General features: G+C 38.9%; 1 protein-coding gene across 9 annotated transcripts in view; it reads left to right on the top strand.

The window, feature by feature from the left end:
- The window catches only part of elf2b (E74-like factor 2b (ets domain transcription factor)), a 17,894-nt gene extending 3,417 nt beyond the window's left edge, over nt 1-14,477 (top strand). For 2 of the 9 annotated variants that reach the window (XM_008317707.3, XM_017035340.2), the window contains exons 2-10: nt 2,592-2,750; nt 3,378-3,609; nt 8,228-8,338; nt 8,713-8,898; nt 9,079-9,165; nt 9,508-9,703; nt 9,810-10,193; nt 10,410-10,587; nt 11,152-14,477. In XM_008317707.3, the coding sequence (XP_008315929.1) occupies nt 2,676-2,750; nt 3,378-3,609; nt 8,228-8,338; nt 8,713-8,898; nt 9,079-9,165; nt 9,508-9,703; nt 9,810-10,193; nt 10,410-10,587; nt 11,152-11,778 (2,076 nt within the window). In that variant the 5' untranslated portion in view covers nt 2,592-2,675 and the 3' untranslated portion in view covers nt 11,779-14,477. Of the gene's footprint in view, nt 1-42; nt 173-2,591; nt 2,751-3,377; nt 3,610-3,633; nt 6,120-6,149; nt 7,728-8,227; nt 8,339-8,712; nt 8,899-9,078; nt 9,166-9,507; nt 9,704-9,809; nt 10,194-10,409; nt 10,588-11,151 lie in introns of those variants that run through there. The other 7 variants (XM_025058247.1, XM_008317708.3, XM_017035342.2 and 4 more) reach the window with 7 other exon arrangements.
- Nucleotides 14,478-14,594: the final 117 nt, after the last annotated feature.

The raw sequence follows: 14,594 nt of genomic DNA, 5'->3' as shown, positions 1-14,594 counted from the left end.
GAAGAGGAGTCGAAACAGAAAGACAGACAGATAAAGATACTGGAAACATTTTGTCTTCTTTCAGCGTCGCAGGAAAGCGTTGGTCAGTTTCACCTCTTAGTGGATTTTTTAAGAGCAGACAACCAAAAATGCAATCCTGCCCTATGAGTCATATTGCGGTTTTATTACCAAGGCAAGTTCTTTCTGTGTGTTTTGTTTAAGTGTTTTTAGGGATGTGCTGTTTGTAAATATGTCCTGTTAGGTTGAGAGGGTAGAATCAGGTGGAGTCAAAAGACTTAACCTAAATGTAAACTAAGCCAATGCATTCAGATTCATGATATGGAGCTGTTTCACTTACCAAAAGATATTTATCGTCTTAGAACAACAATTTGAAAGTTGGAAAAAGTAAACTTTAAAGGTCAACCTGTTGGCTTTTTCCCATCATCATTGCTGTGCACATTTATGAAGCATTTCTCCTCTGATTCTTAAATGATCTGTTTTTTTGGAATGCTATTGAATTTATCTTCTTATTTCGATCAGAGCAGCAGCCACGTTTGCGCCCATCCAGCAGGTCCTGTAATACCTGTTAGAATCAGCAGCAGTAACTGCAAACGTTTGTCAATGTGCATTCAGCTTGCTGTGCCTCACCTTGTCTGTGTGTGGTTGATAGTCCTGTTAGTCCTGACTCAGTTCTTCTAATGCCTATCAGGGTCATTGTAAATATTTAAACACGTATCATCTTAACTTCTTAGAAGCAATTGTGGTAACGGCTTCACTTAGAGTTGTAAGTCAGTTGGGCAATATCAGGTGATAGAGATGTATCTCTCTGCTGTCCCTTGTCTTCAGCAGAGCCATGCATGCTAATGCTTACAACGGCAGCAGATCCTCTCTTGTTATACACGATGCAGTCAGAGAAACTACCACTGCATGTGCTGCGTACAAATATTCCCAGCCAAAGACTTCTTGTGGATGTTCTTTTCTTAGTCAGACAACAAGGTCACTATAATGCAGATTGGTGACCACGGGAAAACATGCAATTCAGGAACCAACCTAATGCAGGACTCTGCACTGAAAACTCATGCATCATGGAAATATAACAGCTTCAATTCATGAATAATACAATTAAATTTACCCCAGACAAAGGCTGATGAAAAATAAATAAACACCCATTCCTGTTAAGGAAACTGCATAGTTTTTAGGTCAGGCAAGAGTTTTCGAGAAATAATAATGTGATGGGATCACATATTTCTTGTCCAATGTTTTAACCATGTTTCTGAAGACCTCTTGCTCCCATCTTTGGCCAAAAATACTATTATATATGCTGCTATATAAAATGTTATTGCATTTTAGTGTGTCACTCACTGCAGGGTGCCGTTATGGTTGTCTGGGTTAGCGCTTTACACAGATGGGGTTTTAGTGAGTCGGATTTAGTATTAGCTTTGGCCTTCATGCATTCATTATTTCTGCTAGTGAGAAATATTTCTTGCACATCCTGGTCATTTTGGCCTTTGGAAGAATTCTGATGTAGTTTTATCTGTAAGCTGAGGGTTAGCTGTCTAGATGTACACATTAGAGGTTGGGCTGCATTTGGAAAGAGTTTTGCAGAGTTTTTGTTTAGTTTGGATTTGTTGTTGTTAGAGGACAGAATGTTACTAAATGGACCAGTAGATATAGAGTTAAAACTATTTATAGACTGCCGCTCCTCATGTAAGTGTTTTTCCTCCCGATGAGTGTAAATAGCAGTGTGATGATTGAACATATAAATGTCACAGGATTAATGTTCTTACTGCCTTCTGGTCGATTGCAGCTTCTTGTCTTTGTGGAAAAACAGCATTACTTAATTGACTTTTGTTTAATGGTCACTGGCAAAAACTTTGAATCGTAATATTCACATTGTTAAGTCATGGGACAAAAGTTGGTGTTAAAAAAGAGACTGAATATCATCAGAATATTGATATCGGATACACTACATGCATACCTTAAGTGAAATGCCTTGATGATTAAAAAATAAAATCAAGTATGCTGTACTGACAAATATCTTCCTGTTGTGTTGACTGTCCCGTCTGAAAGAGGCAAAGTGATTTCTTTATTTTCCAATTTGAGTGCTGCAGCAGTCTTGGTCCCACCCCATATGGTCTTACTGGTTGAGACAGGTCATGACAACAGCACTGATCAAAATTCCCACTCTCAGATGAATCATGGGTTTTCTATATGTTTATCCTGAGCCAGTGGTCAGCATTCGTTCGAAATTAACTTAAAGTCCAGGTAACTGTAATCAAGTCCTCAGTCCAGACTGCCTCTGTGCAGATGGTGCAGTAAATGTTCATGCTTCCTGTAGGCCTGTTTCTTCCTGTGAGAGCAGGCAGGGACTTCCTGTCTTCTGAAGCCAAAAGGGAAGAGACCATGTTACAGACCTCACTCCTTTACTTAGGTTAAGGGTTGGGCAAGATTGAATGGGTTTGTTAAAGTTATTTTTGTCAAATCACATTTTTATGAAGAATGGTGCAGGACCTTGGTGTAAGTATGCCCGTTTGGCCAACAGAACCAGAAACACAGTCAGAGTTCATCGTTTTGAAAGTTTTCTTTTGGTTTTGGTCTTCTCATCTCTCCAGGTTCCACTGTTCTCCACACAGGTAGACACGTCCACAGAGAGAAACACAAATTCTTGATAGTGTAATTCTTGTGGAGCATGAATAATGTCCTCGGTGGTGCTGGTCGATACTGGTGGTGCAATGGTGGAGTATATCACAGCAGAGGAGGAGCCTCAGCAGGTGGGCTGAACACAGACACAACAAAGTCACAATATCAACACATCAGGGCTGATAGTTTTTGGTAAAAACATATTATAATCACAACCCAAGTGACTCTTATAATATTATAGTCAAACCCTGATTTAAACTGAACATTTAACACTTACTCTTTGACTCATTAGAAACATTGCATTTATTGCAGGCAATATAGTAAATAATAATATAAAGTTTAATATACAAATATTGCCACTAAAAGTAATGAGTTTATGTATTAATTTGGACAACCTTAATATTAACCTTAACTGTACAACATAAATTTACATTAACAAAAGATTTTCTTTATAAATACACCTGTGGGTTTAGCCCCGAGAAAGGGTGAGTGTGTGCTTGCACATCATTCAGGATACAAGTATGGCAAACAATTGAAACTTTATTTTCCTTTTGTGATTATTTGGGAAGGGGGGGGGGGGGAGGGTCCGAATGTTTTAATTGCTTAGCCTTTCAAAATGTATAATAACAGGATCATGTTATACTTGATGTTTGCATTGTGACATTTTAAACCATTTTGTACCCAGAACCTAGACTGTGCCTAGACTGACACATGCTGCGACCTAACTCACTTCTCTGATAAATGGGTGTTCTTATCAGCAGGAGGTTGTGTGCGTGGAGGACCAAGAGATGGAAAGTGGAGAGGTTGAGGGGCAGTGCGAAGTTGAAGAGGCAACTGAGGACTACCCAGCAGTCATAGTGGAGGAAGTTCCTGGTGCCAATCTGGTCCAAGAGCAAAATTACGCAGCTCAGGTGTTGGTGCTGGACGACGAGACATACTTGATGCAGGAAGTGGGCGAAGTGCAGGAGGTGGTTACAGAAGGGGAAACAGGTGAGGTCCACCAATCACTTGTATTTAAAACTAAATTTGGTTTGATGTTAAAGTGTAAAAAAACCCCAAAACAAACAAACATAAAACGACATCACTTTGAAACAAATGAAATCAGACTATTAATCTACATAACTTAGTTTTAGGTTGAATCTGAAGGTTGTTCATTCACTTCACATATTATTTAATGATTAATTATTTTTACCTTAGTGCTGGGTGATTATAATAGTAATCTGGTCCTAAAGGCCTACACCAATGTGTCAACTGATAATTTTCTATTTTTGTTCACGTCAACCAAAGGACATCAAGTGCTAAGATGTAGGTCTGGTCAGACTTTTTTACACAGTTCTGCCTTGTTAACACATTTAGTTTCTTCTCTAAAGAGAGTAAAGAAAAGAAAATATCAACAGACCATTTTTTTAGCAATCGATAATGTCACATATTCCTAATTTATATGTAGTCAGCTGCTGACCTGAGCAGAATAATCTGTTCATCTTGATGGGGTCTTGTAGAGATGTAATGTAACACTTAACTCACAATACGATCCACAATTTTTTTTTGTTCACGATCGTTTTTTTTGAAACAATATGAGCCCCAGACAGATTATAATTAAGTACAATGATCTTTTAGTTGTTAGAACTATACAACATACCATTAGTTACTAAAATGACTTGCTTACCTCATAAACTATAATATTTTTAAACAACAGAGTACCAAAAAATAGACATTTCTTTAGACAAACCCATAACATCATCATTTATCTCCACTTATTAAAAGTAAAACTTGTCTGGTCTTATTTACCTTGCTAACTGTCAATATGCTAAAATATTAATTGTAAAGAGTTCCCTTCTTTATAGAAACATTGTTTGTATCTGTGGAAGAAGTTCTTCCCACATTTGAACACCTGAATGTCACTTAGGCTATGTAAGGACATGATGTCTTGGTTTAATAGTAAGTTATAGCCAATGTTTTTAGGTGCAAACTGCCACCTACTGTTCTAGAGTGTGCAGTCTCGTGGTATGACTAGTGACTTTTTGAGATACTGCAGCCTACTCCTAACAACAAATGTGCAATTCATTTTAATTTTAACCGATGGAAATTGTCACGCATCGTATTGATTTTTGAACAATCAATTCGGCTGTCAGTCAGACTGTCAGTTGTAGACTTACTGACTCTCAGGCAGATCTGACACAATCTGGGCCCCTGACCTGAGGTCGAAACACCCACGAACGTTTGATGGACAATGTGTTTGGTTTCTAATCTTGAGGTGGTTCTGAAATGGAATTATTGGATATACTGTGCACATTATTCTGCATATACTTTTAAGAGTGTTACACATTTTATCTTATTTTTAACTTCACAAATTCATTATAATGGGATACCCAATAGTTAAAACAGTCCTGGTATAAATTAAAGGGGAAAGAAATGCTATTTCTCCTGTATACTCTGACATTTTAATTCACAAAGTTGTGGATTAGATGGAAACATCCTTCCCATTTTGTAGCAGGGCTTTTAATTGCACACACACAAAGGAGTTGCTTGTCAAGGTCAGGGTGCAAAAAATCCTGTTTCACTTGGAATGGGGATAAATGCAGTTCGATATTTTACGTGAAGTGCTACAACCTTTTGTGCACGTGTAAAACAGTGATGGTAACCCATACATAGTATTCACAATGCCCAGTGGATGTTAGTAAGTATCCTTGATTCGTGATGACTTATTTTTTATTTGTATTAATTATAAAAGAACTCCTATCTACATTTTAAAGTTAGCTGTAGTGAGACAGTCAAGATACTGAAAGAACACTGCATAGCCTGCCACCTAGTGGGTAATTTTAGACAGTAATGCTACGTCAACTCAAAGCAAATAGTGCGCATTCCGGTCAGTGCAATTTATACAAAAAGAAAATCCCTGACATCCTTTTATGTATTTATTTTTAATTTTTTTGAGACATTGTTTTAAAAACATTACTTCAATTCATTTTTTTTTTGCCAAAATGTAAGATATGCTAGATAGAGATTCTTTGATAATAGCTGTACAAAGGCGCGTATGATTTGTATTATTTTGATATTCACTTTTTGAGAGAATTTCTTGTCTGTTGCTTTTTAGTGAAATACACTGGTCTTTGTGTTTCGTAACAACTGCTGTGTTGTTAAAACGTTTTTTTTTTTTGTTTTCGTTGTCAACATTATAATTTATGCAGTGTTGATAATATATTATATACATAATGAAAAGGGTTTTCGTGATACAACCATATCTGTGACGTGGTCATTACGCAAAAGAAAAAGGAAGGAAGGATTTCCTGTGTCGACGGCGGAGGGATACGTTTTCTTATCGTGTGGCGCGCCTAGTGAAACTCGAATGGTCTCCACTATTGGTCGCGGATTGATACGAGTATACAAGCTTCCTATACAATTGAGTGAGAAGTCAATGTGAACTGCAGCAAGAGAGGAAAACATGGCGACTTCGCAACATGAGGGACATGCAAATCAACTCGATCTTCTGATTAAAGCCGGTAACGTTACTTTTATGCTGTCTTTCACTACGACACAGAAGCTCCCGTGGATGTACCGCTCGTGTTTTTTAAAGCGCGTCCGCTGCTGTTTCGTCCGCGTAGGAGCGTGCTGAAGTAATGGAGGGCAATCAGGAAGTGATCACCTTGGTTAGCAACCTGCATGGCGTTGCTATACGGTTTTATAAAACCGACTTTACTGTGCGAGTTAATTTGAAGAGTCGCTGACGGCCTTGTGCATTAAATCTTTATTTGCGTTATTTTGTGTTTTGCACATTTGAAGGTTTTCGCAGCTTATTGCCTAAGCATTGTAGAATAACGGTTTGCAGATCAGGCTCTGCACAACCAGGAAGTGAACGGATGTTGTCTTTCCTACGTCTTTGCCACGCTGTCTGGGTCGGCGAGGATATATGGGTTTATTTTACTACCTCAGAACAATTTTATACTAGCACATTTTGCACTACTCCAAGAATGATCTGTCTCAGGTGTTCCCCCGTTTTTCCGCACTAGTTTGTGTTGTTTGTCGGAAGAATATGCTGTACAGTATTGCTTGTAAATCACAGCAGATTGTCACATATAGATTTACCTATCGTATTTTGTCATAATATTGCCATTGATGTCGTGAAAGCTATCTTTGGTTACAAAAGTTATTTAAATTTGTTTCCGGTATTTTACTCCGTGTCTGTATTTGTATGTGGGGTTGAAACGTGGGACGGCCTGACTCACTCGCTTTCTTCCGTGTACTTGTTTGTAGTGCGGCGGGGGACTTCGATAGTGTTAATGTTCACAAACATAGTGGGATTTAGATAACTGTATTTGTAGTTACATAACTATTAACAGTGTTGTACATATACAATCGGCTTTGTTTCTTTTTGCATTTGACCATTTTAAAAGTAATATGTGCCTTTTTGGATGGCGGAAGCATTGTTTGTGTGAAGGGCGGTAGCCTTCCTTAATTGACTTCACAGTTCGTCCAATGGCTTAATAACGCCCATTGTCGACCAATGAAGTTCGAGTAAGGGGCGGGTCCTTAACTCAAACATGATCCAATAGGCGCCGAGGCGGCTGTTGAGTGACAAGGGGATTTGTGAGCTTCTTCGAAGAGAAGTGGAGGGAAAGGCTGAGGAGTGTAAACACGGAAGTCATCAGAGGAAGAACTACTTTATGTCGGACTACCTACTATTACTGCTACCTATAGTAGTATAATATACCTAAGTTTTTTTTTCTCTAAACGATAATAAATCATTTCCCTTATACAATGTATTTTCACATATTTACTGGGTGTATCCAATAAAATGCATTAATTAATAAATTATGGATAATTTCTAAAAGAATGTATAGGTCAAGCCTTCTAACAACTCTTTAACCTCACACCTTTGTAGTGGTCTTATTACAGCACAGTTGCTTAAAAAAAAAAAAGACATCTCAGCAGCCTATCAGGACCTCAGTCCTCCTGCCCTGTTTGTTTCTGAACAGGACTATCTAAAGATAGCACGTGTCTCTCTTCTATCCAGTGTCTGTCCCCTCAATGAGATAGCCAAACATGGACAGGGCAAGCTGGAAAAGATTCTCGTGTTTCCCACAAGTGATTGACAACAACAGCAGCAGCAGGTGCAGCTGGTTCATTCCCATGGTGCTTTAGGGTTTCTACTGTATGCACACACTTGGAGATAGTGTTGGTCTGCTCCAACTCTGGTTGATTTTTAGTGGCACCAATTTTAATATCTGTAGTGCTTTCAAGTGGTTTGAGTATTTTAGCCTTAAACAAAATTAAATTTGAACAATGAAAATTGGTTAAACATGGATACTAAAAATCAAAAGGTACAACATGTAAAGATGGTTTTCTTTTAATGCTGAACATGGGGGGAAAACAGTGCCAGGTCATAATTACTGACTATGTTCGCTATTATAAATAAATTATTAAATTTACAAAAAAGGTTTTCCACTAGATGGCAGCATTTTCCTATTGTTTGTGACATTTGAAGTGTGTTAAAAAAGGTTAAATCAATAAATCACAAGTTGTTTTGAAGTAAAAACGTTAAATATTAGAATTTTCTGCTATTATAAAAAAAATCTGTTTAACCTTAATGTTTTCCTAAATTGTCTTTCAGTTGAGGCCTCTGTCCATGCCACAAATGTCTGCTCTGACAAGACCTTTGAAGCTGCTGAGGCTCTGCTACGCATGGACTCACCATCCAGCCTCAGAGAGGATCGCAGTCCAGGTATCAAGTGCTACCTAATTTCAGTGTTGACTGTTCTCTTATTTTTTTACATATTTAAAGCACAACGGTAAAAAAATAAATTTTTTATGCTGTGTTATCAACTGATAATATTTGCAAATTAAAGTATATAATTGAACAGATTTAAGTGATTTTCACTCTTAAGTAGCACCCTTTGAATAAAGTGCTTGTTTAAAATAAACATTCTAGTCTTTGTTAAAACTAAAACGGGTTCTTTATCTTTTTGGGATTAAAGTTGTAATATGCCTTGGGTGTCATTTTGTCAAATTATTTTTTTGCGTAATATTTATAAAAAAGACAAATCTTAAACAGCAGCTTACCTTTATTTGTTCCATCAAAACCTGTCTTCCATTCAGAGGCTTTTGCCCCACAAGGTGTGTGCTCACCAGACTTCCTGCACGCGGCTATGCGTCCTGACATAGCAGAGTCAGAGGTGGAGATTACGACAGAAGACTGCTGTGAGGAGGTTGATGAGGACATGGTCACACTGCTGGAGGATCCAGAGCCAGAACCAGACCACGAGCCTGCCAAAAAGAAAAGAGGTAGTAACAGCGATGTGCTTAGATCATGTTATGTTGACAATTGATGTAAAGTAGGTTTAAGTGGTGTGGATCAATCTATGGTAACAGGCAGACTGTTTCAAATGGGGTAAAATGACCGTTTCTTTATTTACATTTATTGGCATAAACTTAAGTTCTTTTTCCACATGTTTTCTGCTGTAGCTGGACGGAAACCAAAGACACATCCACTGTCCATGTCCAACGGCTCTGCAGTTCTCGGTATCAAGAAGAGAACAAGAGAGGGCAAAGGTAATATGCAGTATTATGGCAGACAGAAAATCTCTGAAAATAAAGTTTTATTGCTAACTCTATCCTTGTACATTTGAAACTACCTCAGAGAATAATTATTGTAACTAATTTTTGCACTGTGTCTGATGTTGTGGAGCAACAGAAACTCCAAAAGTTCCCTGTCAGATGCTTTTAGTTTGTACTATTAAACATGCATCGGAGTTTCTAAGTTCTATAATAGGTTTATATTCTGATTGATCATTGCTCGATGAATGTGTAGAGGTGGTCTGCCCTGCAACTGATGTTTTGAGGAGTATCATTTGGAAGCATAGGACTTCATTTTCTTTTGTCATTTATTTCCAGCAGGGAGCACCACCTACTTATGGGAGTTCCTGCTGGATCTCCTACAGGACAAGAACACCTGTCCCAGGTACATCAAATGGACCCAGAGGGAGAAGGGCATCTTCAAACTGGTCGACTCCAAGGCAGTGTCCAAGCTTTGGGGAAAACACAAGAACAAACCAGACATGAACTACGAGACTATGGGACGTGCTCTTAGGTGAGTCTCCGTGTGTGTGTGTGAGAGAGAGAACCATTTCATATTTGTTTGTTGTTGTTGTGGAAAGCAACATCAAAACTTTGAAAAATCCTCTTTTGCCCCTCAGATATTACTACCAGCGTGGTATCCTCGCCAAAGTGGAAGGTCAGCGGCTGGTTTACCAGTTTAAAGAGATGCCCAAGAACATTGTCATCATTGATGATGAATCTGCAGACTTGGCCGCGCCTGACAATTTGATCGCCTCAGAGAATGCAGCATCCTACGAGCGTGTGTCCTCACCGACAGACATGCTGCTCCACACCTCCAAGCTGTTGTCCGCCAAGAAGCCTAACATCCTGCGTGGCAGTAACAAACCCACTGTGGTCCAAGCTTCTGCAGCTACAGGAAGCAAATCAGTAACTGCTGGGGTCCCGAGGATTCTGACAGTGACGACAGCCCCAGATGGCAGTCATAGTCAGGCAGCGATTGTCTCCAATGCTGCTGCACCCAGGTGAGACATGAAAGGGATGTTTGTTGCTGTCTGTTTTGAAGGGGAAGTGGTAACTCACTTAGTGAATCCCAGATACTCCCATGTTTTAAGATGATGGATTAAACATGTTTTCTATGTTATTTTAACTGTAAAGCTTTGAAAAAGTCTTGGCTTTCCTTCAGGCTTCAGGAACTAAATTGTTTAGTTATTTTTTGTCTGGTTTACCTTTGGATGTAGGACGGTGCGGGTGGCCATGCAGGTGCCTGTGGTCATGACCACATCACTGGGTCAAAAAATCTCCACCGTTGCTGTGCAGCAATCGACGGGAACAACAGGATTAGCTGGTCACACCACCATCCTCAACAACACGTCTGCCATCGGCACTGCTGCTGGTAACGCAAACTCCCAACAGAAGGTTTGTCTTTAAAATTACCTGGTCTGTTGATCTACAATGGAAACATATCACATTGCAACCGGATGTTTGGTTCACCTTCAGTGAGTGACATTAAGAGCTTTAATGTGCAAAAGGTCAGAGGTGCTTTCTTTCATTTAGAATTTGTGTAAAGCTGCTTGTTCAGAAGTCATTTGAATTTGTGGGAAATTTAAAGAAGTTGACTTTATAAAATCTCAAAGAGGACAAATGTCGGACACATTCAACAAGGTTAGTTGCTTATTTGCAGGAATGTGAATTGCAACGTTGTATTATAAGATGAGATTATCAAATGTGAACAGCCCGTCAGTATTGTAATGGTTATTCTCATTTCACTGCTGTATTGTTTGACTCGTCATTCCAAACCTTCAAGCAGCATCTGTTGAGGGGACTCGAAAACTTTATTCAGCTTGTATGTAAACTGATTGGTGTGTAGTATTTGGGCCAACCAAAAACACTGCATTTGTTTTTTGGCTAATGATTTTACATAATTGTCTTCAGGTTTTTTTTTACCCAGTTCACGCTGTAAAAATGATTTCCACCCCACAGGTTGTACTTCAGACCATCCCCACTATGGTCCCTGCCACTGCAGAGAATGGCGAGAAGATCACAGTCCAACTAGCCAAGATCATCACCATTCCTGCCCACCAATTAGCCCAGTGTCAGCTTCAGACCTCCCCGGCAACCAGCAAATCTTCTGTAGGTGCATCTGCGGCAGGTATCAGCCTCATTGGGAGTCCCCTGACCGTACGCACCCTGGCCCCTGTCAATGTCACGCCAGGAACACAAGTGATGCGACTCACTGTGCCGACGCAGCAACAACAGCAGACTCTGGTGGTGTCCCAGTCCGGTAACATTGTCAGCAGCAGGGCAGGAAGTGTGACAGTTTCCACCGCCAACCAGGCGTTGAAGGGTCAGCCACGCGTATTAACAGGTGTCATCAGTGGTTCAGAGCTGCTGCTCGGAGGGTCAGCGCATGGAGGAATCAGTGTGGAGAAGTTGAAGGCTGCAGGGTTACAGGTCCAGACGCTGCAGCTCTCTGGATTGTCTGCAGCTCAGCAGAACCCAGTGAACCCCAAAACTGTCCAGAACCTCCCGACAGAGGCAGTGGACACTGAGGTGGTGATCAAACTGGAAACACCTAATGTGGTCAAGTCAGAGGAGCCCGAGTGTTGAAACACACACTAGTTGAAGTGTATTCATCTTCTCTCCCTCTTTATTTCTTTCTTTGTTCGTTCTTTCTTTCTTTGTCTCTCCCATGTCTCTCTCTTTCTCTCTCTCTCTCTCTGTACAGGTGTACAGTCATTTTTTACTCTTGTAATAACCAGCAGCAGTCTGAGACTTAGTCTAAGTGAGACTTTAAAGACTTCTTTTTTTTTTTTTTAAGTTTCCTACATCCCTGGGATGAAACTGAGCTGAACCCTCCCACTCACCTAATAACCACAGAAGTTTCAAGGAAGACTTAAAGGAGACTTTAAAGGAAGTTGTTAGTTTAGATAAAGGGACCAACCTCCATCACTACAGTCTGTTGTCTGAATGGATCACTATCACTGACTCCAATGAGGAATTTAAAACAATAGGAAAAAAATCAATACACTACAAAACCAGGATATTCCAGTAAAAAATATTTGGAGGTTTTGATCAAACTTTGGTTGATAATAATGTTATATTTCTTTCTCCCTCCACAAATGAAACCAGCATCTTACATCAGTCCAGATCACATTGTGTGCATGGTGCTTACATGAGAAAGTGAGGAGCAGTAACCAATGATCATATCAGACGGTAATTGTTTGTCTATGTACATATTTATATATACAGTGTAAATATATATATATATATATATATACATATATATATATCTACTACTATAGATTACGGAGCTAAAGTTAACAACCTTAGATTTAAAATTCTAACTTTTTTTTTTTTTTTTAATTTTGTGTCTGAACGTTTGTGTTTTGATACTTTGTACCAAGCACAGTATTAACTGAACAGAGAGGTTCCATAGACACAATCTAAGATATTGGTGTAATCAGGTGGTTGTAAATGTGACACAAAGATAGAAGACCAGGTAATCTTCACTGGTACCGCCGTGTTAAAATGAGGATTGAGGCTACTTTTCATTGGTCGAGTTATTTAAGTTTATAGTCAGTGACTGTAAATGATTACTTATTAGTGAAATCAAACCCATGTTTCATTTCTACATCCAATATTTGCTGTTGCTTTTGAACTAAATGACCTTCCCGTGTCTTCTTCTGCTGCTTCACTTTTACAACCATGTGTTTGCGTCTCTGTTCTTAGTTGTTCTACAGAGGGATCTGGGCTGTTTTCTGTAGTTTGTGTCTGTTGGACAGTTGATGCCCACTAAAGTAAGTTGTGCAGATCTGTGATCAGATTTGTTTGCAGTGTGGCTTCCAGTTTAAAGACTACTTCCTTCACTTGAGTGTCATGTGGATTCAACCCCAAGGATTTGTTTTGTCTGGGTTCCTGTTTTCTGGTTTGCTCTCCTTTTCTTGCCCTTCTGTGGGTTTGCATGGATAAAACAAAGACTGTTTGACTCAACGCCAGTGCATGAAGATTGAGAAGAGAAACCAAACAGGGAGAATTTTCGACAACTAATCAGTTACATTGATCAATTATTATTTAGGTTTGGAAAAGTAGGCATTTGAAAGGACACGTTTATGCAAAAGGAGAAAAATGTGTAAAAGACAAACCACTGTGGAGCTTCACTTGTATGAGTTTATATTATTTTCAGCCCTGACATTTCAAATTTTCTTTTTGTTTTTCTATTTTTTTGATGTACAAATGATAGATGTGTTCAGACTGAACTGTTTGTATATTCAACATTTGAAGTATATTCTATTTTGTTGTACTCTTGTTTCAAAGTGTATTCAAGTAGCTTTTACTAAAACATAAAATTTGGACATTGGAGAAAGTGGCAGTGATGTGGTAAAATTGTTCTACACTTGGACTGACATGGTCGTAAAGTTTAAATTTGTTTATTTATTTTTTTGGTCAAAGGATTCTTGTATTTCATGTCAGGTACTGTCTGACAAAGGTTTGTTTTAGTGGCTGAAAAAACAGTGTGAAGATGATGCTCCAGACCTCAGGGGAGAAGTGGATCATGACTCTGGGTTGAACTGCTGCCACACATATACAGTACAGAATCATTTTAGAAATGACAGTTTTGCCTTTTCAAAGTAACTTTTAACTTGCTTCATTTCCTTCTCTGCCTCTAACACTCTTCTTAGATTATCTATTTTGGCCACTTGAGCAGCTTAATGTAATTCTTACTGAAATGTGGTCAATGTGCGACTCCCTTTTCTTTAACATGGTTTTTTAAAAAATTAAATATTGGGCAAATTGGCCAAAATATTTGGCTATTTTGTAACTGTGTTTTCAGAATAGCTGTTTAGTCAGACCAAGGTCAGGAAATGGAACTAAAGGATTAGAAAGGTCAGAACTTTTTGACCTTTTGTGGAGCTGTTTATTTTGTCCTAATTACTTTGGTTTCATCCATTAAATAACTAGACATCAGTCCCACAAACAGACACCATCTAAGTGTGAAGCTAAGGCCGGTCCTGAGTTGAACACATTTTCTGTCATCTGCTTCTTCCTTTGTGGTTTCAGTGGCAGGTAACTACTTCAGTTCTCTCTTCACCAGGAATGTTTTGTGACATTGCTGCCAAAGAAATTGGACCCACTGTGGCACACGCTTCACTTGGTCAGAACAAAAAGACATTGTAATTGGCAACTTTATGAAATTTCAATCGATTTGGGGTTTTTTAATGCGTCACATCAGCAAAACAATTACCTGTGTAGTCAAAATCTAAATATGGCTTTACTTGACAAAACAAAAAATGTTATTGTAAAATTAGCAACAAAAAAAAATCCCAGGATGAAGTAACCATAGAATGCACATCAGAAATAGATGTTGTTTTATAGGTGATAAAAGTAAAGCCTGGGATAACAGTTTAACCCTCAGGAAGTGGATC

Source organism: Cynoglossus semilaevis, chromosome 9 (genome assembly GCF_000523025.1).
Source record: "Cynoglossus semilaevis isolate Cse_v1.0 chromosome 9, Cse_v1.0, whole genome shotgun sequence".
Taxonomy (NCBI): domain Eukaryota; kingdom Metazoa; phylum Chordata; class Actinopteri; order Pleuronectiformes; family Cynoglossidae; genus Cynoglossus; species Cynoglossus semilaevis.
This window is presented reverse-complemented; position numbering and strand designations above follow the sequence as displayed.